General features: G+C 45.1%; 1 protein-coding gene across 1 annotated transcript in view; it reads right to left on the reverse strand.

Moving 5' to 3' along the window:
• The window catches only part of LOC126248493 (uncharacterized), a 218,829-nt gene extending 192,952 nt beyond the window's left edge, over positions 1-25,877 (reverse strand). The window contains exon 1 of the mRNA XM_049949524.1: positions 25,739-25,877. Coding sequence (XP_049805481.1) covers positions 25,739-25,807 — 69 coding nt within the window. The 5' untranslated portion in view covers positions 25,808-25,877. The remainder of the gene's footprint in view (positions 1-25,738) is intronic.
• Positions 25,878-26,161: the final 284 nt, after the last annotated feature.

Raw genomic sequence — 26,161 nt, forward strand, 5'->3', positions numbered from 1 at the left:
CATAGACACAGGCAACAGAGCATGCACAATGTCGGCACTAGTACAGTGTATATCCACCTTTCGCAGCAATGCAGGCTGCTGTTCTCCCATGGAGACGATCGTAGAGATGCTGGATGTAGTCCTGTGGAACGGCGTGCCATGCCATTTCCACCTGGCGCCTCAGTTGGACCAGCGTTCATGCTGGACGTGCAGACCGCGTGAGACGACGCTTCATCCAGTCCCAAACATGCTCAATGGGGGACAGGTCCGGAGATCTTGCTGGCCAGGGTAGTTGACTTACACCTTCTAGAGCACGTTGGGTGGCACGGGATACATGCGGACGTGCATTGTCCTGTTGGAACAGCAAGTTCCCTTGCCGGTCTAGGAATGGTAGAACGATGGGTTCGATGACGGTTTGGATGTACCGTGCACTATTCAGTGTCCCCTCGACGATCACCAGTGGTGTACGGCCAGTGTAGGAGATCGCTCCCCACACCATGATGCCGGGTGTTGGCCCTGTGTGCCTCGGTCGTATGCAGTCCTGATTGTGGCGCTCACCTGCACGGCGCCAAACACGCATACGACCATCATTGGCACCAAGGCAGAAGCGACTCACATCGCTGAAGACGACACGTCTCCATTCGTCCCTCCATTCACGCCTGTCGCGACACCACTGGAGGCGGGCTGCACGATGTTGGGCCGTGAGCGGAAGACGGCCTAACGGTGTGCGGGACCGTAGCCCAGCTTCATGGAGACGGTTGCGAATGGTCCTCGCCGATACCCCAGGAGCAACAGTGTCCCTAATTTGCTGGGAAGTGGCGGTGCGGTCCCCTACGGCACTGCGTAGGATCCTACGGTCTTGGCGTGCATCCGTGCGTCGCTGCGGTCCGGTCCCAGGTCGACGGGCACGTGCACCTTCCGCCGACCACTGGCGACAACATCGATGTACTGTGGAGACCTCACGCCCCACGTGTTGAGCAATTCGGCGGTACGTCCACCCGGCCTCCCGCATGCCCACTATACGCCCTCGCTCAAAGTCCGTCAACTGCACATACGGTTCACGTGCACGCTGTCGCGGCATGCTACCAGTGTTAAAGACTGCGATGGAGCTCCGTATGCCACGGCAAACTGGCTGACACTGACGGCGGCGGTGCACAAATGCTGCGCAGCTAGCGCCATTCGACGGCCAACACCGCGGTTCCTGGTGTGTCCGCTGTGCCGTGCGTGTGATCATTGCTTGTACAGCCCTCTCGCAGTGTCCGGAGCAAGTATGGTGGGTCTGACACACCGGTGTCAATGTGTTCTTTTTTCCCTTTCCAGGAGTGTACATTATAAAATGTTTAACGCAATGTATATTGGTTCGTTTGCACGTTTCCTAAGTTCAAAGTGAATCCTCTTTAAGGTACGCGTACTTTTTAATTTTAATTGTATATTCTGCATCGTTTAACCCTTTGAGATCCAACGATGTAAGAAAATTAAAATTTTTCACAAAATTGACTTATAGTAGGCAACGAATAAGAGAATAAATTGGCGAAAACTAAATAATTAGTTGTTTTAAGGTTGTGGTCTCACTTTGGAGACACAGGGACAGTTTTCAACGACCCATGATATCATGAGATACACCTAAATGCAATTTGGCATTTTTGTAGACACAATCACACATTTCGAAACTTCGGTAAACTCTTAATGCCTAAAATTGTAGTCCTAAGCAACAAGCAAAAACGGGCCTAGAATTTAATACATTTACATTAAAAGTACATACTGCTCCAGTGGTTTCATTTCGAAACCAGTCGTACCAGTACTAAATCAAATTTACGTTACAATAGCGTTAGATATACTTATTTTCACTGTCACCGTCTCAATATGATGACTAAAACGCCACATGTCACAGTCTCTTACAATCACGTAGCAATCACCGCGCCGACGACAAGGTTTGACACAAAGTTTTGTTTTGTTTCGCTTTAGGGCCAAAAACTAACTGTGGTCATACGTGACCAAGTCGCAACTATAGAACACGAACACAGAGAGGAGTTAAACGACTGTATGTCATTCCCAACTGACAGAAGAGAAGATAGCTTAAAACAGGCATGTGGAAAAAGGGCTAAAAAGACACCATACAGAAACGGAGGTCCAAAACTCAAAATTAAATAGCATTCGCCATATTGCTTCGGTGGATAAAAAGTAAAACGCGGTAGACAGCCCGCTTGTTATTCGCTAAAACGGCTGATAAATCAGACAGTAAAGCCAAGCTGGAACGTAAATGGTTAAAAAAATGGCAGTCCATCAGGAAGTGGCGGACAGTTAAAATTTGGGCGCACTATGTACAAAGTGGTGGGGTAGCGCCACTTATCAAATGACGATGGCTAGAAAGGCAGTGCCCAATACGCAGCCGAGTTAAAATAATCTCCTCCCGGCGGCAGTGCCCAGACGAGGTCGGCCATGGCGCTGAGAGAGGCTTAATAAGCCGGAGCTTATTCCCGTGAAAGGAGAAGCACTGGCCATGCCAAAGGGACAGAAACCCTGACAGACGGTAATACAGAGATCATCAGAGGGAATATAGGTACTCGCGGGCTGAGGTGCGAAGACTGCAGCCTTGGCAGCAGCGTCAGCAGCCTCGTTTCCTGGCAGATCGACGTGACCAGGGACCCACAGAAACATGACACTGGCTCCACCAAGAGTGAACAACTGATAGTTTTCCTGGACCCACTGCACTAAGGGATGGGTGGTGTACAGCGCACATAGACTTTGTAGGGCACTGAGTGAGTCTGAGCAGAGGACACGATTGAAAAGGCTGTGTCACCGGATGTACTCTGTGGCCTGAAACAGGGCGAAGAACTCGGCTGTAAATACTGACAAGGGAACCTTCCCATCGCACCCCCTCAGATTTAGTTATAAGTTGGCACAGTGGATAGGCCTCGAGAAACTGAACACAGATCAATTGAGAAAACATGAAGAAGTTGTGTGGACTGTGAAAAAATAAGCAAATTATACAAACTGACTAGTTCATGGGAACATAGGCAACATCAAGGACACTGAGACTGCAGGAGCGCCGTGGTCTCGTGGTAACGTGAGCAGCTGCGGAACGAAAGGTCCTTTGTTCAAGTCTTCCATCGAGTGAAAATTTTAATTTTTTATTTTCAGTTTATGTGACACTCTTATGTTTTCATCACTTTTTTGGGAGTGATTATCACATCCACAAGAAAACGTAAATCGGGCAAGGTAGAAGAATCTTTTTACCCATTCGCCAAGAGTACAAGTTAAGTGGGTCGACAACATATTCCTGTCATGTGACGCATATGCCGTCACCAGTGTCGTATAGAATATATCAGATGTGTTTTCCTGTGGAGGAATCGGTTGACCTATTACCTTGCTATCAAATGTTTTCGGTTCCCATTGGAGAGGCACGTCCTTTCGTCTACTAATCGCACGGTTTTGCGATGCGGTCGCAAAACACAGACACTAAACTTATTACAGTGAACAGAGACGTCAATGAACGAACGGACAGATAATAACTATGCAAAAATAAAGAAAGTAAAATTTTCACTCGAGGGAAGACTTGAACCAAGGACCTCTCATTCTGCAACTGCTCACGCTACCACGGGACCACGGCGCTTCTGAGCTCACGTTCTCCATGATGTTGCCTATGTCGCCCATGGACTACTCAGTTTGTATATTTTGCTTGTTTTTTCACAGTTCCACACAACTTCTTCCTGTTTTCTCAATTGATCTGTGTTCAGTTTATCAAGGCCTATCCACTGTGCCAACTTATAACTAAATCTGAGGGGGGTGCGATGGGGAGGTTCCCTTGCGAGCAGTGTGCCGGTAGCCGACACCGAAAGACACGCCTGCCAATGACGAAGGCACACCCGACCCCACGGTCAATCCGAGAGCCATCAGCGTATTCAAATGTACTATCACGAAGTTCCATGAAACTTAAGGAGACAGACAGAGGCTGGAGTAGTGTTCTTAGGAAGCGATTGAAGGCCAAGGTTAACATGGGCCGCTTACGAAGCCAAGATAGTAAAGGGTTCAAAAAATGGTTCAAATGAGTAAGCTCTATGGGACTTATCATCTGAGGTCATCAGTCCCCTAGAACTTAGAACTACTTAAACCTAACTAACCTAAGGACATCACACACCCATGCCCGAGGCAGGATTCGAACCTGCGACCGTAGCGGTCGCGCGGTTCAAGACTGAAGCCCCTAGAATCCGCCCTGATGCCAGACTGAAGCGCCTAGAACCGCTCGGCCACAACGGCCAGCAAACTGCAAAACAAGGTCCCCGTGGAATATAATACCCTGGACCATATTGAAGCTCTTATGAGGTGTGGTGGTAACAGAAACATCCCGCAACTTGCCAAAAGCGTGAAATGCCCGTGACTGGGCAGAGGATGCTGTTTTAATTAAGATCAACCTAGAGCTCATTTTGGACAAGCCATCCACCTCCCCAAACTTGTCCTCCAAATGCTCCACAAAAAACTGAGGCTTCATGGACATGAAAGATTCCCCATCGACTCTTGTACATACGATATACTGGGGGGAATAAGCTTCACTGCTGTTCTTAGCCTGGCGTTCCTCCCATGGTCTGGCCAGGGAGGGAAACGACTTGGGCTCATATTTCGTAGTATTGAAGTTAGGCTTTGCCCGCTTAGAGACTACTGGCGGCGGACCACCAGCAAGAGATGACGTACTACGCTTCATGGCGTGTCATCCGCCCTGATGCCACCCACTCCGACCAAGGGCCCTCCTCACGGGCGCCACCCAGCCTCAGCAAAGGCCAGCTGGCAGGATGGCCATTGCCTGGAGTTCCGATGCCCCAGGGTGACGGGCATCTACTCCTTGACATACGTGGAGAGTTAGCGGCGCAGGCATCAGCAGAGCGATCCCTGTGTTGTCAGGGGGCTACTACCAACAGGGTACATGGCGGCCCCACTACAACGGACTGGCTACCGTGCTGGATATGAGGTACAAAGAAGTCCTTGGCCATCGTCGGCACAAAGTGACACTGCATAGTGCATGGTGGAAAACGTACCCAGGAAGGTGTCCTCACCCAAGAGATGGAGAATGGCCGGAACTGCAATGCGACGACGAGAAAGTGGGCTAAAGATATCAATGCACGATGGACACGATGCACCATGTAAGGCGCCCTTTCCCAATTGGCTAGCTCTTCTGGAAAATTTTGAAAAATGGACGTCAAACCCTACAGGGAACCATCACATAAAGGCCGAAACGTGACTCCTTTTAGTCGCCTCTTACGACAGTCAGGAATACCTCAGGCCTGTTGTAAACCCCGGACCCGCAGGGGCGCTACCTGGAGGAGATGCTTTACCAGGGAAACATTCACACATGCCGGCCGGAGTGACCATGCGGTTCTAGGCGCTACAGTCTGGAACCACGCGACCGCTAGGTCGCAGGTTCGAATCCTGCCTCGGGCATGGATGTGTGTGATGTCCTTAGGTTAGTTAGGTTTAAGTAGTTCTAAGTTCTAGGGGACTGATGACCTCAGAAGTTAAGTCCCATAGTGCTCAGAGCCATTTGAACCATTCACACATGGGCTGATCTGCAGCGCAGCATGTAAAGAGATTTCGGCAGCATACCTACGGACATACTTCGTTCTGCTAAGCAGAATGCAATCCTGCTCTTTCAGAGTCTTCTGGACACTGATGGGCGCCAAATTGAACCCCTTTGGAGCAGTAATGGTACCGGGATGTAATGGTATGATGTACTGTAGCAGCACATTAAAAGTGTTTCTATTGAACTGATTCTACAATATTTCTCTTCCCCTTGTCCTTGACATTAATGCTACCAAGTTTGGTAGAATTCATTAGTTTCCGTGCCATAACGTGTTAAATAAGCGAAGTTTCGTTATAACCACCCGGTATATAGTTCGGACCGGTACGTAGCTCAGATCGCAAACGAGGCTCCCCAGTGCTCATCTCTGGCGAGAAAAAGCCCACCTATATATGACACCACGCCAACTATCTCAATCGAGTTGGCGCAGTTAAAGTAAAGACTGCATCCAAGCCGGAAAATTCGTACAGTAGAGGTGAAGGGGGCTAAAAACAATGATTAACAATTGGACCGACCAAAATAAAATAAAGTGAGAGAACTAATCAGGTCAGCAAGTGGGTGGGGCCAGGTGAGTCTTCCAGGACTCTGCATGCGACGAGGCTGACCCTCCCACTGTCGTCCCGCAGCCGATCCGTTAAGTGCTAATGAGGGGAACAGCACCCAATATTCATCGGAGTGCCAGCCATAAAACAGAAAATGGAGTGCAGCAGAAAAGAGGACTCGCTTCTTCTAGAAGAAATTAAAGCAGAGTAAAAGGCAGTTAGCGAACAAGGCAGGGTTCGAGGGCCCCCAGACCCAGCGTGCGGTGAGGGACACGCTAATCCAAACCACTCTGCCGCCCACCCGGAAGTAGTTAAAACGTACCTGAGAATAAAAACTTTCTCTGAGAAAATGAAGCAGCTCAACTGTCTGTGTGTCGTTCGCAGATATGAGGCAAAGAATCCAGAATACCTAGCATGTAGAATCAGTATGTAGGTTACTGTCTCTAAGGCTCAGCAACCACAACATGCAGGTGGCTCATTACATAAAATAAAGCTGTGGGTTAATCTGCTACGATCAATGCCGAGACGACATAGGAAAGTGGATTTCTTCAGATAGGAACGGAAGGAGGGGCGCACCGCAGTAATAGTCTCCTTGACTGCGCAATAGCCCCCCAGATGCTTCATCTCAGAGTGAGGAAAGGTCATATCTGCACCCACAAATCCGCATCTGGGTTCGTCAAAGCGAATGGGGGGGGGGGGGGAGGGTCGAATAATCGAATCGCTTCTCTAGCGATACCTACCTGACTTGGCACCCAGAGAAAGACAGCTGAACAGGCAGTGTGACGAAGATCAGAGATAAGATTATGAATAGGCGATAACAAAGGGTGACATGGGTAACATCTATCAGTAAGCCTGGAGACGGCTCACAATCACTAAGAACTAAAATACTGTCGAGAGAAGTTTGTTTTATTTATCGTAGGGACCTCTTAATGGCGATCAGTTCTGCCATGAACATAGTACACATTCCTGACAACGAATGTTCGTAACCTTCGGGACATCTAAAGGCATGTCCCGTCCTATCCACGGTTTTAGAGCCATCACTGTACATAACGGTAGCACCCTGACACTCCTGAAGAACAGAGAAACAGGCTCCGAAAGGTCATGCAGGTGACAAACTTTAAATCCATGAAACAGATCGGTTCTAATTAGTTGATTGATTCGAGATTATGGTATTAAACGGCGATGTCACCAGTCCCTAAGTTAAGAGAGAGATCTTAAGTTAGTTGCTGTCTGCCAGTAATCTGAGTTATGAATGTACGTAGGAGTAGATAAATACCTAACGAATATCAGTTAAACCGACAGCAAAAAGTATTAAATTAAGGCGAGGCAAATAACGAAGACAGTAAGAAGGTGGGGCAAGGCGGGTGTCGGCAGGGGTTTGTATGCGACGGAGGCAGACCCTCACACAGCCACCCCACTCCCGATCCGTTACAGTCAAAGCGTGTGAGCCCCCTTGGGAGACGGGCCGCTACGGAAGATAAAGGATCGACTGCTGCCGTAAAATTGAAGGGAGCGCTTGTTTGCAGTTAAAAAACCTGCGTGAATGAATACGATACAACTTACCTAAACTACCATTTCAAAAATTCGGAACATTCCACGAAATTAGAGTCAGCATATAAAGACACTAGTTGAGAAAGAAGTGATGAAATAACATTACTGAACTCGCTGTCTCCCCTGCGAAGTTTAAAATGAAAGTTAAAACCGCAATTTTTTCCTCGTCTAAGAAATAAACGCTGCTTACAGTCGCGTCAGATGCTACTGTGTCAAAACTGAGTCCTTATGATGTCAGATGCCCTCCTCGTTAGTGAGAAGCTTTTCACCGCGAAATCCGCCAAAAGGTATAAGCCGGCACCTGTTCGTGTCGAGCAACCCGAATCCCTACTAATAAGGATGCTATGTGTGGAAAACTTGCACTCCGCTGGCTTCACAGCTGCTGCTGCTGCTGCTGCTAAATGTAGTTCACTAAGACAGTCTGTTCAAAACTTTCCTTTCCGACACAAATCACTACTGCTTTACGATAATTATGCAAATGCGCATCACCGTACTGGCTAAATGTGTAATGGAAGCAGGTTGTCACATGTACCCTCTGCGTAACGCTACTGAGTCCAAAAACCACGGAAGGAGGCATTTTTTATGGCCTTTAAGGTTTCAGTATTGTTTACTTACGCGAACGAATGCTTTCTGCCACCTTAGCAACTAAATTTTCTAGGAACATTAAGAAAACAGTATTTTGATCTACAAGCATACACGTCGTAACTAGTTAAAGTAAGATTTATTTTTGATCTACTTGTAAAGCACTAATTAACTTACAAAGGTAGCTGCTCCGGTGCAGTTTGTAGTATCTCAGTCTAACGTAAAAACAGTGATACTTCCTTTGCTTGTCAGCAGAATAGCAGACTAATTGTTTTACGTTCTACTACTTTAGAAGCTAAACTACTTAATTTCAGTTTAAGTAAGGCTCTGTATTTTAGTTTTCATACGCAGATCATGATAAATAATTACTACTTTCATTCAGTGATGCGTATCTTATGATCATTGTACTGATGATGGCTTTTACCGATAGGAACAGGTCATTTATTTGAACACTGAGTTTAATACTGGTGTAAATAAACTTTTCAACAAGTCTTTGATCACTCCCGTCATCCACGGTGGCAATGTATTTTATCAGTGTCACACGTACTAGCCATGACAAGCATGACTGTCTGGCAATCATACGAAATGAGGTTAACTTTTGAAGTGTTAATCTTATTACGTAATTTTCTCTAACTTTCGCGTGTGGTCATGTCTTTGATAATAACCGCGAATGATATCATTACAATGGCTGTGTCAGCGAATGTGAATAAATCTTTGAACATCTACAGTTGAGTTTTGAAGATTAAAAGTATCACCGCTGAATTTTAGTATGGTCTTGCACCTTTGTGTTCATTAGTTTACGTATGTCTTGCGTCGACGAATGAAAGGAAAATTTATACTGCTATTGTAAGACCTATGCAAGCTGTTGAGGTTTGACACAGAAGTACGAGGTACAACGCTTACTTCTGCCAAGTGATCAGACTTTGGGACCACGAGGTACTGGTTTTGAATGAAGTCAGACTCCTGAAATGATAGAGGAAGAGCTGAAAAGAAATGCCTCAGAATTTACGTGGAAACTCTGAAAATATTTTTAATAAATCAAACGTTATTAACATTTTAAATCTTTATTCTTTATATCAACATATTTAGCAACATAGTCACCCTAGCGACGAACGTAGTCCTCCCAACGAGAGAGAAGTTCGTTGATACCGTCACTGCAATAGTTTGACTTCTTGACGGAGCCACAACCTCACCTCTGCTTGCACCATTTCATCACTATCAAAATGAAGTTCTCGATGGTGTTCTTTAAGTTTTAGAAACATGGAAGTCGGTTAGGGCCAATTCGGGCCTGTATGGAGGATGATCAATGACAATGAACCCAATGCGTCTGATTATTGCAGTTGTCGCAGCCTTCATGTGTGGTCTGCCGTTGTCTAGCTGACGGACAGGGAGCTCCATGAGTAGACGAACTCTTACTTTGAAACTATTACAGCACGCTGTTTCTCACGCACCGATGTAGTTACGTTACACACCGCCATTTTACATGCTGCAGTTCGGGGTCCTCTAGTTGCAATTGTATAGACATGAATAAACATGTAGAATGTTAATAACGTTTGTTTTTTTTTAAAAGCTTTATGAATTTTATCATAAAAATTCAGACATTTTCAGTACGCCCACTTATTCAGTCGCTCAGTGACCAGGCTGCTACCGAAACGAAGAATAACCGACGACTGAAATACTGGACACTGTCTTCCGAAATTGTTTCACGGCGTAAGATCGTAATATTGTCCCTACGTTCAATCACTGCACGAATGTCGAAATGGTAGATATTTATGTAAATGATGGAGCAACGGAAAAGCAGCTAAAGCCGCTTAGTAGTGGAAAGGCACTGAGCGGTACGAGGGACCTGTGAGATTCTACAGAATATATGCTGAAGAACTTACCGCCTTCTGGGGGCAGTACTTTTAGGTCGCTGGAGCAAAATATAACCATGCGATTGGAGAAATGTACAAGCCATTACTGTTTTCAACATAGGTGGTAGGACATGTTTATAATTAGAGATCTATATCGCTGACTCGGTGCTTTAGAATTACGGAACATGTTTTATACTCTATTTAGACGTTTTTGGAGAGAGAAAATCTCTTCTATAAATGCCAACATGGATCGCACAGACAGACATCTTGCGAAAGTTAGCTTGTTCTGTTCGTCCGTGATCCCCAGAGCGCTTACTTGCGGCCTGTCAGGTTCATGCCGTGATGTTGGACTTCAGGAATGCATTTGATACAGTTCCGTACCGTCGTTTAGTAAAGATAATAGCTTAGTGGTTCACTTTGTCATGTTCGGCGTAATTATTTCCGCATAATATTTCGACGACCGAATCAATCTTCTTCAGGTGCTATGAGTTTCGACTGCTCTGTTATGTTTACACACTGCCTAGAATCCAACCACGCTGTAAGTACGCAGAACAGCATAGTTCGCAGCACCTGAAGAAAATCTTTTTTGGTGGTCGAAATATTACGTATAAACGTTGGTTGGTGTTTAAGTGACTGAATAGCAAGGTCATCAGTCCTCAATCCGGTGGTAGTTCATCCGGAATTAGTGACATCCGCGAAGAATATGTTCTGATGATGGAAGTATGCAGTTACCTAGGAATAGCCATGGAAGTGACAGTGGAATGGCCCTACAACAAATTTAAGGAAAAACAGATGGCAGGGTGATAGAAGAATCTTAAGGAAATGTTCAGCCACGAAAGAAGAGATTTACAAAATATTGTTAGACCAATTCCTGAGTACTTCCCATCTGTCTGGCCCACTTACCAGGTTGGGTTGACAGATTAAAGACAAGATTCAACGATAAAGCGGCGCTTTCCGCGCGGAATCGTTTAGTCGCAGCGAGAGTGTTTAAGAGATTCTCAACAAATTCCCGTGGCAGACGCTACAAGCTAGGCGTCGTGCTTCGTGGAGAGGCTTAATGTCGAATTTTCAAGGTGATACATTCCGAGAAAAAGTCTGGCAACATTTTACTTCTTACTGTATAAGTCTCGAGAAACTATCACAGCGGATCAGAGAAATGAGTGCCAATACAGATGATTACTGACAATCCTCTCCTTACCACGCAGCATTCGCGAACGTAACTGGAAAGGGATAAGAATAGTGGTACCAGAAGAATACTCAGCCACCTGCCGTATGGTAGCTTGCGGAATGCTGATGTGTAGGTATCTTCATAACCTGAAGTAATGGTCAAGATTTGAATCGCAGACAATGATCCAGCAGAAACACATCGTTCTTACCCTGATTGTGAGCCGCTATCGTGGCTGGTATTAGAGTAACGGCGCAGAGGCGCTCTGCCCTAAGTTAAACCGTTTGAATCAAAGAGGAGTATGTCTTCACCAGAAATTGTCAGCTAAGTGCTACTGTGTGCATCTATAAACAGAGTTTAGCCCTAAGCCTCTCCGTAGTGTTACCCTGAACAGAGAAGCTGCTGAGAACCGCGAATCGGATGGTGGCGTAAGACGAACAAACCCTCATTGCTTCCCCCCCCCCTCCCCCCCCCCTCCGAGTCAATAGTGCAGTGTGCTGACACACTTCACAGTTCAAGTAAGCATCAGACACCGATATGCAGCGATACATAAATACATTAGTCATTTAAGTGTTGCTATGTTAAAAAAACATACGTCAAGCTGTGTGCTATAAGGAAAGTAAGCTAGCCCGCTTACGAACTGAGCGAAATTCCATTCCAATAGCATGCTTCGGTATCCTAATGTTCCCGAAAGTCCTGTAGCCTTGAAACTACCACTGCAAAGTTAGTCGTTTCCAACTCCTAGTTTCAAACGGACATGACATGCTTATTTAAGTAGAAGGCGTTTGTCGTTCTGTGTTTAGGACAGTAAAACCAAACAAGACCTAGGAAAAAAGAGCCTCGTTAACCCTCAGTGTTGTTTGAGCAACGAGAGACACTGTCACTGAAATGGAAACTGCACGGTTAACAGGCGCCCTTACCGCTCGTAACTTCCTGGAATTAAAACACGCGACGAAACAACATGTCCATAAACATATAAGTAAACTCTTGCGTCCTGGCGCGTAAACTTTATGGACTGACTGTGCAAGTAGCTGAGACAGTTTATACTCTATTTCAACGTCTCCATTTGTACTCTGCAGGCTTCTGCCAAGAGTACAATAAAATGCACGAGGTACCAGTATTTTTTCCCTGGCTTCCACTTTATGGTGGAGCAGGGAACAACCTTCTTTCCCACTGAAACCTTTGCTAGAAATTTCTCTGCACACATTTAGATTAAAACTGACTATAGCTGAAAAGGAAAATCTAATATAAAGCTCCATTCTAAGCTGTTTTCGTAAAACAAGAACAGAATCGTATGTAAGTAAACTTTGCTTCCCCTCTGTGTTGCCGATTAAGTCCAACGATTCACTTAGGTCAGCTCTGTCGGCCTCTGATCGTAACCATCATGCGTTGGACTTCCTGTAGCCTACATTTTATGGAAGGACTCAAGGGAAAACTTAATTCGTTCTTGCAAACAGTTAAAACATTTTATCAAAAATTGTGCTTTAAGACTTCTCGATTTTCGACATAGGACTTAATGTATCCACAGCACCTACGTCATTAAAGACTGCAGACTTTTTTCAGCAAGAATGTGAGAACGCTGCCACGGCCTTGTTGAAAAAACAACCTCGGCAATCACACGCTATGATTTACCTGACACACAGACGTGTGAATGTTGTTGGTGAACCTGCAAACAGACACGATGCCTTACATATTACGTCCACATGTGAACTCAAAAGTAAATTTCCTAATAAATGGGAAACAACCACATGCGAGAGCTTTAAAAGGCTTATATCTGCATTACCCCTTAAAGTATGACAGGATAAATATTTGGAAAGCAATTGAAAATAAAGTTGTGAGCCTGAGTTCCATTCATTTTTTTTTTTGGGGGGGGGGGGGGGGGCGCAAAACTGCTATGGTCATTAGCGCCCGGATTTCATTCATATTAGACAATTTTTGCACTAGGTTCGGAGTAACACGAAAGGCACTAACTCTCTGCTGGTTTTGGTTTTAATCAGCCTAGGGCGGATTTTTTTTCTTTTTTCAATGTTTTCGACTCAACGCATTACCTCAAAACGTTACCCTGGTTTCTGTATACGATATTTGTACCTAAGTAATATATCAGTTTACTATAACAAACCTTGCTGTCCTAGTGGCACAAGGAGTACCCAAATTATGCAGCTATTATTCTTCACTCCGTGATTAAAATGTGTCCACATCGTAGCCGTAGCAGCAGCAGCAGCAGCAGCATCAAAATCAAGACTAAGAACCTTGGTGTAGTTCCATCTTAATGCGAACAGGGATATGAAATATCGCGTGACAAGGATGAATTATAAAGGTGAGTGCGCTTACATAGTGTCTATACTAGGGATATACTACTCAGAGCAGCTATGGAATCGGACAAAACACTTCTTCACAGTAAAATATCCTTTAGTAAGTGCTCCAAAATTCTTACTTAGAGGACGAGAATAATTTATTTCAGTGCAACAGCTCTGAATCCAGCATGGCTTAAACAGTTAAATTGACTAACCGACCAACACCAGATCACGCTCTATCGATCGACCGCTGTCATCTGCCAAAGACGTCATGGGGTGTTATCTCGGAGGGGCAAGGGTTTAGTACTGTGCTCTCCCAGCTATTAATGCTTATGTTGCACAGTCAGAGCCACCACTCCAGCATGTAGTTCCACAATTTACCTCAAGGCGGGGACCGTACTCCACTAGTCTTCGCAAAAGCGAAAATTCGTTAACAGCATCAGCGATCGAATACAAGTCCTTCGCGTAGCAGACATTCTAGGCGCGCAGCATCAACAACTGTCGTATAATACGATGTGCCTCACAGCGAATAGCCAACACCGCTGCTCATTTGCGTAGAATACCTTCCGAATGACTACATGACATTCAATAGGTAAAGCAATTTTTGGTTGTCGTACGGTCAACGTATGTGTTTTAGTCATAGTTACTGTATGTTTGCCATGGAAATGCCAGACATGTTTCACTGGAATCAAAACGAAGTAGCTTGCTGGCGTGATCGATCGACTGAGATTTTAGGATACCGTCACCACATGCATTGCCCAGGAAAAAGAAAACAGTTATTGGCAACTGCATATGGCAGAGAAAGGGTCCAAGAATATAACCCCATGCCTACGAAGTGTCTAAAAACAATTTGGGTTAAGGGTATCAGAACATCTAAGTTTCTACTTATGATCACACGAGCAGCCTCCCGTATGATGGTGCTCTGTTCACTAATTATGAGTTAATTCGCGTTTCTGTACTCTCCAGACATGAACATACCAACTACTTAGTGCGACAGTAAATTACCGCTTCAAGAAGACGCAGAAGGTGTAAAGGGCGCCTTCTTGTACCGACTCCCAATGCAGTTTGACATTTCTATCACACTAAGCAAATTGGTGACGAATCATGCAACTATTCCCTGCATTTTTTTTTCGTTTATCTAATTTCAGGGTACCGGACCGATGAACAGTATTCAAGAATTGGACGAATGAGCGTTTTGTAAGTAACATATTTCGTACGTGAATTATATTTTCTTCGGATTTTTTCAATAAACCTGTCTGATATCTGCCTTCTCCACTGGTAAGTTTATGTGAATGTTCCACCTTAAATTATTCCGGCAGAAGCTCGGGTACTTCAAGGTTGAGACTGATTGCAATGAGTGATAGTGGATCACCTAGTATGTGTATACATACATACATTATATATATATATATAATATATATATATATATATATATATATATATATATATATATATATATATATATATATATATATATACAGGGTGAGTCACCTAACGTTACAGCTGGATATATTTCGTAAACCACATCAAATACTGACGAACCGATTCCACATACCGAACGTGAGGAGAGGGGCTAGTGTAATTGTTTAATACAAACCATACAAAAATGCACGGAAGTATGTTTTTTAACACAAACCTACGTTTTTTTTAAATGGAACCACGTTAGTTTTGCTAGCACATCTTAACATATAAACAAATACGTAATCAGTGCCGTTTGTTGCATTGTAAACTGTTAATTACATCCGGAGATATTGTAACCTAAAGTTGACGCTTGAAACCTCCGACGTTCAGTTGCGTGTTGTAACCAACACGGGTCACGGTCGGCGAGCAGCATCTGCAGGGACATGTTGACTTTGACGGCCGTGTTTACGAGTGTGGCTGTAGTGCACTGTTGTGGTTTGGTCTAGCTGTCGCAGTGTCCGCATGTAGCGCTTGCTCGCTACGGTCGCAGGTTCGAATCCTGCCTCGGGCATGGATGTGTGTCATGTCCTTAGGTTAGTTAGGTTTAAGTAGTTCTAAGTTCTAGGGGACTGATGACCTCAGCAGTTAAGTCCCATAGTGCTCAGAGCCATTTGAACCATTTGTAGCGCTTGATGCTATTGTTATTCTGCATTCGTCTCCGCACGCAGACCAACTGTAGTACACCGTGTTACCAGACGTCTGTGATAATGTAGTGTTGTAGGAACTGTGACCATGGTGTATTCGAACTCTGAAAAGGCGGAGATGATACTCATCTATGACGAGTGTCGACGAAATGCAGCTGAAGCCTGCAGGGTGTACGCAGAACGGTACCCGGACAGAGCATCCAACGTGCCGCACATTGCAAAACATCTACCGCCAACTGTATGCAACAGGTATGGTCGTAGCACGCAAACGGGTCCGTAACAGGCCCGTCACAGGAGAAGCGGGTGCAGTTGGTGTGTTAGCTGCTGTTGCCATGAACCCACACATGAGTACACGGGACATTGCGAGAGCCGGTGGACTGAGTCAAAGTAGTGTCATGCGCATACTGCATCGTCACCGCTTCCACCCGTTTCATATGTCGCTACATCAGCAATTACATGGTGATGACTTTAATCATCGAGTGCAATTCTGTCAATTGGCATTAACAGAGAATGCTTTGCAGTTCTACCTGTTTACCGATGAAGCGGGTTTCACAAACCACGGGGCAGTGAATCTACGGAACATGCATTACTGGTCCGTGGACAATCTTCGCTGGCTCAGATAGGTAGAGCGACAGCGACCGTGGACTGTAAATGTATGGTGCGGAATCATTGGCGAACACCTCATTGGCCCTCAATTCATTGCAGGGGCCCAAACAGCTGCAACATACATCGCGTTTCTACAGAATTATCTGCCAACGTTGCTCGAAAATGTCCCACTGGAAACGCGTCGACGTATGCGGTATCAGCATGATGGTGCACCTGCACATTCCGCAATTAACACTAGGCTGACCCTTGATAGGATGTTCGACGGGCGTTTCATAGGACGTGGAGGACGCATAAATTGGCCAGCCCGTTCTCCTGATCTTACACCTCTGGACTTCTTTCTGTGGGGTACGTTAAAGGAGAATGTGTACCGTGATGTGCCTACAACCCCAGAGGATATGAAACAACGTATTGTGGCAGCCTGCGGCGACATTACACCAGGTGTACTGCGGCGTGTACGACATTCATTACGCCAGAGATTGCAATTGTGTGCAGCAAATGATGGCCACCACATTGAACATCTATTGGCCTGACATGTCGGGACACACTCTATTCCACTCCGTAATTGAAAACGGAAACCACGTGTGTACGTGTACCTCACCCCTCATGGTAATGTACATGTGCGTGAGTGAAAAAGACCAATAAAAAGGTGTTAGCATGTGGACGTCATGTGCTGTTCCAGTCTCTTCTGTACCTAAGGTCCATCACCGTTCCCTTTGGATCCCTACGTAATTCGGTGCTCTCCGATACACACGATCGAACAGCGGAGAAGTGGTACTCAAGCGTCAACTTTAGGTTACAATATCTCCGGATGTAATGAACATTTTACAATGCAACAAACGGCACTGATTACGTATTTGTTTATATGTTCAGATGTGCTAACAAAACTAACGGGGTTCCATTTAAAAAAAACGTAAGTTTGTGTTAAAAAGCATACTTCCGTGCATTTTTTTATGGTTTGTATTAACCAATTACACTAGCCCCTCTCCTCACGTTCGGTCTGTGGAATCGATTCGTCAGTATTTGATGTGGTTTACGAAATCCAGCGGTAATGTTAGGTGACTCACCCTATATATATATATATATATAAAGATCTCCTCGACTGTTTAAAAGCACTGAAATACATTTATGTCTAGATTCAGCCGGAAATCTTCGAACCACGCGTTGATCCCGTGAAAAATTATAAATTTCGTAACAATTTTCTAACGATTCCATCTCCCCGTGCCGAACTTCCGCGACCACGTTCACGGGGTAACACAGCAAAATAATTGATCAAGCATTTACTGTTGGCATTTGTCTCTGCGTCTTCGGTCGATGTTTGGCTGACGATTTTTCTGGCGTTTCGTCTGCGTGAGTGGCTGACGACTTTCACCACCGATCGCTGCATGCTCCATGGCAGACACTCGTGTTGGCAAAACGTCAGATAAATCGTTAAACACTAGCCGAAGATCCCGAGACGAAAGCCAACATGAGCCGGCCGGAGTGGCCGAGCGGTTCTAGGCGCTACAGTCTGGAGCCGCAAGACCGCTACGGTCGCAGGTTCGAATCCTGACTCGGGCATGGATGTGTGTGATGTCCTTAGGTTAGTTAGGTTTAAGTAGTTCTAAGTTCTAGGGGACTGATCACCACAGCAGTTAAGTCCCATAGTGCTCAGAGCCATTTGAACCAAAGCCAACATGTGATACGTCAAGTGGCCACGGAAGCCGAAGTAATTTTTTAATTGTTGAAGGATTCGTTCAAGCTAGGCCTACCTCCAAGAATAGTTTTAATGCACCGAGCTTATAACAATGTACCTCACTGAGAGGTACTAATTCATTGAATTTTATACATCTTTAGATCACTTTAGAAGTTTCGGTGTCTTTAATTTCATTTAATTTTCAACAACCTGATAATTTCGGGAAAATAATTTGATGGACGTCTTCAAAATCCATAACCACTGACAATAAAAATGAGACCATGAAACGGTTCCGTGATAATTTACTACTGTGAAACGCACAAGTGGTACGTCACCAACTGCTCATTAGCGCTGCTGCTTGCTCATGTAACAAGCTGAGTTGTGCTGCCTGGAGATGAGGGCGAAGGGCTGGGGATAATGATGGCTCCCTGCTGCCTCCAGCCTACGAATGCATTTGTAGCGCAGTATGAATGTAAATGTACGGTTGGAGACTCCGAAATACGAGACAGCCGGCAGATATCGTTCTCCGAAAGTGGACCATTTCACGGCAGAGCCATCTGTGACTGCTACTATCATCTGAGCGTTGGAAACAACGCTGGGGTCTCCATGACTCTGCCCTGAAGCAAATAAAATGTCGAATTCAAAATCCGGAGTGGTTTATCCATAAAATACCAACGAAAGAGTAGTCGGAAAATTCAGATGGCTATCTATATTCATACACCATTTAGCCACGTAGATGAAACAAGTGTTGGTTTTGTTGTGTTTTAATACACATAAATTTAGCCATGTTGCTTGTAACTGATTGAGATAGGTGACTGTATTATAAATATGTGGAATATTTTTTACTGTTTCCGTCACTTTTTACTAATAATTATTAGCACGGCGCGTTATTGTAGCATGCTGTTAGATGCATTACAGTGAGACGTACGTTTATCTGAAGCGTGAAGTTGATTATTTCCTGGATGTGCCAGTGAAGTTACATATCGAAATTTAACAACTGTTGGTAGAATTTAGTCTGGCACACTCAGCACAGTAATGAACAAAACGTCACTTAACACTTTTACATTACTGGCCATTAAAATTGCTACACCACGAAGACGACGTGCTACAGACGCGAAATTTAACCGACAGGAAGAAGATGCTGTGATATGCAAATGATTAGCTTTTCACAGCATTCCCACAATGTTGGCGCCGGTGGCGACACCTACAACGTGCTGACATGAGGAAAGTTTCAAACCGATTTCTCATACACAAGCTGCAGTTGACCAGCGTTGCCTGGCGAAACGTTGTTGTGATGCCTTGTGTAAGGAGGAGAAATGCGTACCATCACCTTTCCGATTTTGATAAAGGTCGGATTGTAGCCTGTAGCGATTGCGGTTTATCGTGTCGCGACATTGCTGCTCGCGTTGGTAGAGATCCAATGACTGTTAGCAGAATATGGAATCTGTGGGTTCAGGAGGGTAATACGGAACGCCGTGCTGGATCCCAACTGCCTCGTATCACAAGCAGTCGAGATGACAGGCATCTTATCCGCATGACTGTAACGGATTGTGCAGCCACGTCTCGATCCCTGAGTCAACAGTTGGGGACGTCTGCAAGACAACAACCATCTGCACCAACAGTTCGACGACGTACGCAGCAGCACGGAATATCATCTCAGAGACCATGGCTGCGGTTACCCTTGACGCTGCATCACAGACAGGAGCGCTGCGATGGTGTACTCAACGACGAACCTGGGTGCACGAATGGCAAAACGTCATTTTTTCGGATAAATCCAGGTTCTGTTTACAGCATCATGATGATCGCATCTGTGTTTGGCGACATCAAGGTGAACGTACATTGGAAGCGTGTATTCGTCATCGCCATACTGGCGTATCACCATGCGTGATGGTATGGGGTGCCATTGGTTACAAGTCTCGGTCACCTCTTGTTCGCATTGACGGCACTTTGAACAGTGGACGTTACATTTCAGATGTGTTACGACCCGTGGCTCTACCCTTCATTCGATCCCTACAAAACCCTACATTTCAGCAAGATAATGCACGACCGCATGTTGCAGGTCCTGTACGGGCCTTTCTGGATACAGAAAATGTTCGACTGCTGCCCTGGCCAGCACATTCTCCAGATCTCTCACCAACTGAAAACGTCTGGTCAATGGTGGCCGAGCAACTGGCTCGTCACAATACGCCAGTCACTACTCTTGATGAACTGTGGTATCGTGTTGAAGCTGCATGGGCAGCTGTACCTGTACACGCCATTCAAGCTCTGTTTGAGTCAATGCCCAGGCGTATCAAGGCCGTTATTACGGCCAGAGGTGGTGGTTCTGGTTACTGATTTCTCAGTATCTATGCACCCAAATTGCGTGAAAATGTAATCCCATGTCAGTTCTAGTATAGTACATTTGTCCAATGAATACCCGTTTATCGTCTTCATTTCTTCTTGGTGCAGCAATTTTAATGGCCAGTAGTGTACATTCAGATGTTTACATTCCATTGGTCTTTGTGACGTAAACGTCAGTGTGTTTACGTGTTAAGTGGTTAATGTGTGTATATTACTGTGCTCAGCGTGCCAGACAAATTTCCAGAAAATATGGTTAGATTTCAGTACGTAACCTCACTGGCATACCCAGGAACCAATCATGACATTTCTGAATAATGTAATGTGTAAGCAACTGTACTACATCTGATGACAGCTTGCTGCTAAAACGCACCGTGCTAATAAACATTGGTATAAAGAGACAAATGGCAGAAATTATTTCAAAAATTTTAGTAAGGACGCCTAATGAAACCTTACTTTTTCGATGAGATACCCTCAGGGATTACGAAATGTCAACGTGCTGTCACTACATTAGAGGTTGCAGCCATAGCGCACACAAGAGAAAAAGTATGGATGTTTCTGAAAGTGTTAGAAAGTATTTTAACATCCTTCAGAAACATACATACTTTTACAATTACGGGCACAGAACGCAGCATAGAGAGAAACAGTCTTCCCCGTTATCGCTCATAAACCGAGTACAGTAGCTGGAACCCATTTTGACTATTTGAAGTAGTGTGAACAGTGATAATAGACATTTTCTGCTGGCAACTAAAGGAGATTTATTAACGTGTATCCACGCCTTTTCACGTCGACTGTCGTGCGAGCTATTTCTTCTTTTGCCCGGCTACGGAATGTCAGTACGATTGCATACCCTCTTCATAAAAACCGTTACTAACCACTGCTTGACGTTAAACAAAGAGTGCTTCGAGTAGTAGTGCACGAGGTACGCACATTAAAATCACATTTTACTGCTCTGTCGTCTGTTTTCACAGAAAAGCTTTATGAATGGAAACAAAGGACTATTCCAAGCCGAGTAAGAGCTCTTTCATGTCAAAATAACGACACAGCCTGAGAAATTCTGCGCAGTAGGAATTGGCGTTTCACCTGCGTCGGCTAACTCTGATATTTGCGTGGAAACATTACATGCTGGTTGCTGCAAACGTTGTTGTGGTCATTCTTACCTGCCGCTCGAGGGACTCCTCTTGCCTGTTTCGTTACTAGCGTGTTGGATCGCCTTCTAAAGCAGCTAAGTTTTAACACTAGCACACGAGGTACCAGTCTATTTGCTTTCTGGAAATTCAAACAGTAATCATCGCTGCCTTTATCTTCATCATACTGCATTTTCTCCGGAGAGTGCTCAGTTAAGCTACTCTCACTGCACGTGAGTTTGCAGCATCCCGTTACGTTAGGGGCAGGAAACTCCCTTGGGAAAACATCTGTTCGTGGATAATGAGAAATTCAAACTTAATCCTTGACTACGAGATTTACGTCTCCGCAATCAGTAATAAACTGCTGTGAGTAAAATTTTAAAGCAGCCGAAGTATCCTCTGAAACAGCAGGTGATTTCGTAAATGAATAGAGTACACAGAAATAAAATAATTAAACTATCAATTACAATTTCATTCAATAACCACAACGTATTACGAGGACCGTGCTCGTACGGGTAGCGGAATAGTATATTTTGGATGACTTCACAATACTTCGGCTACGTTAGTGTAGTCATTTCAGACTGATCGTTCTTTTAACATTACGCCAGAGAATGGTACATGCAAACTCTATACTCCCACACTCCTAACATACAGCTGTGTGACTTAAGTATTAAGCTGCCTAATCCGTATCAATGGAACACCAACGCAGTCCACAAAGTATCTATAGTTCACGCAGTACCTCTGTTCCTTATAAACAAACCGAGCGAGGTGGCGCAGTGGTTAGACACTGGACTCGCATTCGGGAGGACGACGGTTCAATCCCGCGTCCGGCCATCCTGATTTAGGTTTTCCGTGATTTCCCTAAATCACTCCAGGCAAATGCCGGGATGGTTCCTCTGAAAGGGCACGGCCGACTTCCTTCCCCATCCTTCCCTAATCCGATGAGACCGATGACCACGCTGTCTGGTCTCCTTCCCCAAAACCAACCAACCAACCTCATAAACAAGGAAAATTGATGACTCCAAAATTAGTTAAAATACAAAGCCAGCCTTTAAAATATTTCTTTGAGACGATATTTGCGGGCTATGCACTGAGTTGATCATTTATGACAAGATAAATCTTGTTTGCCGCTCTGTATTCTTATTAGGAGCACACACATCTGTCTTATCAGCGAATGCACCCCGTGGTGATATAAAATAAGGAATCCATGCGTCAGGTGTGTTCGGTTTCGAGCCTCCTGGCCTGACAGCTTGAACTTTCCTAAAATATGTCCAATCTGAGACGATCATCTGTACGTAGATCTCAATTACTCTACTGTGCTGTCATATCAGCGAGCAAAGAAATGACGATGTCATGAGACAAGAACACACCAATTTAGGTACGCGGTTCACCAGCTGTTAAACTTTTTACCCTGCGTTAACAGCACAGGGGTTCCTGCAGTAAAACTTTCAACTGAAAGATTTACAAACATAAGAAAAACTCTCGTATGAGGCAGATGAGCTGTGTTCCTTACAAAGGAGCAGTGAATTCAAGCCGTAACAAGTCTGTAAACTAATCGACGCGTGATCGTTGAGGAGATGGCTCAAAAATGGTTCTGAGCACTATGGGACTCAACATCTTAGGTCATAAGTCCCCTAGAACTTAGAACTACTTAAACCTAACTAACCTAAGGACATCACACACACCCATGCCCGAGGCAGGATTCGAACCTGCGACCGTAGCAGTCCCGCGGTTCCGGACTGCAGCGCCAGAACCGCACGGCCACCGCGGCCGGCGTTGAGGAGATGCTCAACATATTAGTGGCAGACGCTACAAGAGGTGTTTGCTGTTGGAGTTTCAGGAGCGTGTGCTCCAGGAAGAGCAGAGCAGCGTATTACTTCCCCCCACATATTTCTCGAGAAATAGCCACGAGAAAATCAGATAAATTAGAGCTCATACGGAAGTTTAAATAGTCGTTCGTTCCAAGAACTATCTGCGAATGAAAGAACACAGACTGTGAAACAACTCTCATTTTTCTCACTAGCCGTGAATCAAGACAGTCGGACAGATGCAGTATTTCTCGATTTCAGGGAAAGTATTTGACTCGGTACCACACCTACGCTTATTATCGCAAATACGATCGTATGGGGGTATCAACTGGATTGTGACTGGATTGAGGATTTTTTGGTAGGTACGACGCAGCAAGATCTCAAGAGTCATCGACAGATTAAATAACTAAAGGCGTGCCCCAGGTGAGTGTGTTGTGTCCCTTTCCGTTTATGTTTTATGTGCGTGACCTTGCGGGAAATAATTGTAACCGGAGATTTTCCACATCATGCAGTTACCTATAACAAACAGTCAGAGAAGCTGCGCAAATATTCAGTCAGTTCTTGATAAGATTTCAAAGTGATGCAAAGATTGGCAACTTGCTTTAAATGTTAATAAATGTAAAACTGAGCACTTCACAAAACGAAAATGACTATCACCGATTCGCAATTGGATTCTGTTGACGCATACAAATACTTGGGTGCAACACTGCAGGGACGTGAAGTGGAACGATCACATAGGCCCAGTCGTGGGTAAAGCGGATAGAAGACTTCGGTTTATTCGTAGAACATCAGGGAAACGTATTCAGTCTATAACTAAGAACACAGCTGAAGTGTGTGTGTGAGCTATACCACATAGGACTCGCAGGGGACATTGGAAGTATACAGAGAAGGGCATCACGAATGGCTACAGGTTTGTCTGACGCGTGGGAGAGTGTCAGAGATGCTGATGTAATTTAAACAACACGCTCGAAACAGACGCTAACCATCACAAGAAAGCCTACTTACATTGTTTTAATAATAGGCTTAAATGAAAACTCTAGGAATAAATTACAATCCTCTACGTATCGCAACCCGTAGGTACCGTGAAGACGAGAAGAGAGTAATTACAGCACGCACAGAGGCATTTAAACAGTCATTCTTCTCGCGCTCCATTCGTGAATTGAACGGGAAAAAGCTCTAAAAACTGGGACGTACTCTCTACCACGCACTTAACGGCTCTATGCAGAGTATTCGATATTTCAATACCATTTGTCGACATATGTAACCGCCCATAATAAACTTTATATCAGTCTATAATATTTCAGATGTTTAACACTCACTGAACTAAAAACAGAAATAATAATTCAGAGCCGATTCCACTTTTCACTCTGAGTTCAGATCTTAAATCTATGAAGCGAATGAAGGCCACTTAATAATTTACGACATGTGTAGCGCGATTAATCGCTGTTCAAGCTCTACAGATTTGGGGGTCTATTATTGTGAAACATTACGTTGGTACTACCTGAGTAGTCACATCCACGATTGTGGAAAACCAACTGAACATCGCACTCGAAATAGTATCCTCTCAGAAGTATGCCGAAATGCGTAGCACAGACGACGATAAAGCCATAAAATTAGAGAGCAAGTTCAGCCGTCGCAAAATCCTCCACAGGAGACTTCAGCGTTAATACAGAATAAATTTCGGTTTTCTTACGGCTGTCATAAATCGGAACGCGTACGTATAAGTTGACTTAAGTGTGTGACAAGGCAGAGGAAAGAAGCTGAGAGGAGTCAGCGAGCGGGCGCCACCAGAGGTGTGGGCCAGGGAGGCGGAACAGGCGCGGCGCGTCCAAAAAGCGAGAGCACAAACCTGTGGCTGCTGGAAGCAGCTTTTTCAAAGCCGCGGCGGGAACGAGGGGGGGAAGCGAAGGCAGCTGGCCCGGGGAAGGCGAGCCGACCCAAGGCGTCTAACGAATGCAAAAGCCAGCCGCTCAACCAGTTCTCCTCACTTTTGTGGCATTCGACGGCTCCGCCTCGATGCCAAGTCAATCCTGCAGTAGCGCTGCCCACTTGGCTAGTGTTCGATGACAAATTGCATTTCAGACGTACGCCAGCTATGTTTAATTCCCGTGCGTACTGAAAATTAAGATACTTACCTACTTCTGTCAAACGTTACGCCAAAACCTATGAAACTGTTGAGCTTTCATTTGTCTGCACGAATGTCCGATTTTCATAGCCTTCCGGGAAAAATTCTCCTCGCCATAATTGTTATGAATAAAACGACTTTTAGCAATAAAACAAATGTATTCCCCTATTTCTGTTATTAGGAGCATTGTAGCCACCGAACCACGCAGTCAGATAAATTCGTAAATTACTTTTAATTCAAAGAGAGCAAAAACAATGAAGGGCTGTGTACATGAAAAACTTCGGTAGGCAAAGAAAACCAGACAATACATACATGAAATATCTTAGTAAAAATAATAGTTTCTGTAGCTGTAAATTTTCAAAATTCGAAGAAAATCCCCGCAGAGAATTTCAGTTACAATTAATTATTGTAGTGGAGCTTTACCTTGTTTTCGGAGAACTCCCCTTCCGTGAATATGTTGAGGGCGGAGGTATTTTCTGTACTGAATTTCATTTCACACGAGTTACACGAGTCAGGGCAGTAGCTCACACAACACAAGCAGGGGCAACTGCGGTCACATCGCGGCCGCGCGCCGAACTGACGGAATGCCAAACGACGCCCTGCGCCAGTGGCAGCCGGCAGCCGGCAGCGCCAGCGCGCTCTCGCGCCGCGCGAACAAACTAGGCGCGCGCTCGAGGACCCTGCCTCCCCACTCGCAGGCACAAAAACATTCCACAGCCACACTGGTAGGCGCCCTTCCCAGTTACTGAACTCCAACTCTTAGTCATCCTCCCTGTTTTCGTGCTGCCGAGCCTCGGCCGCTTATTGTGTCCTCAATTCCGGCGTCCCCATTACGCGAAACTGGCG

This window comes from Schistocerca nitens, chromosome 3, assembly GCF_023898315.1.
Source record: "Schistocerca nitens isolate TAMUIC-IGC-003100 chromosome 3, iqSchNite1.1, whole genome shotgun sequence".
Classification (NCBI taxonomy): Eukaryota; Metazoa; Arthropoda; class Insecta; order Orthoptera; family Acrididae; genus Schistocerca; species Schistocerca nitens.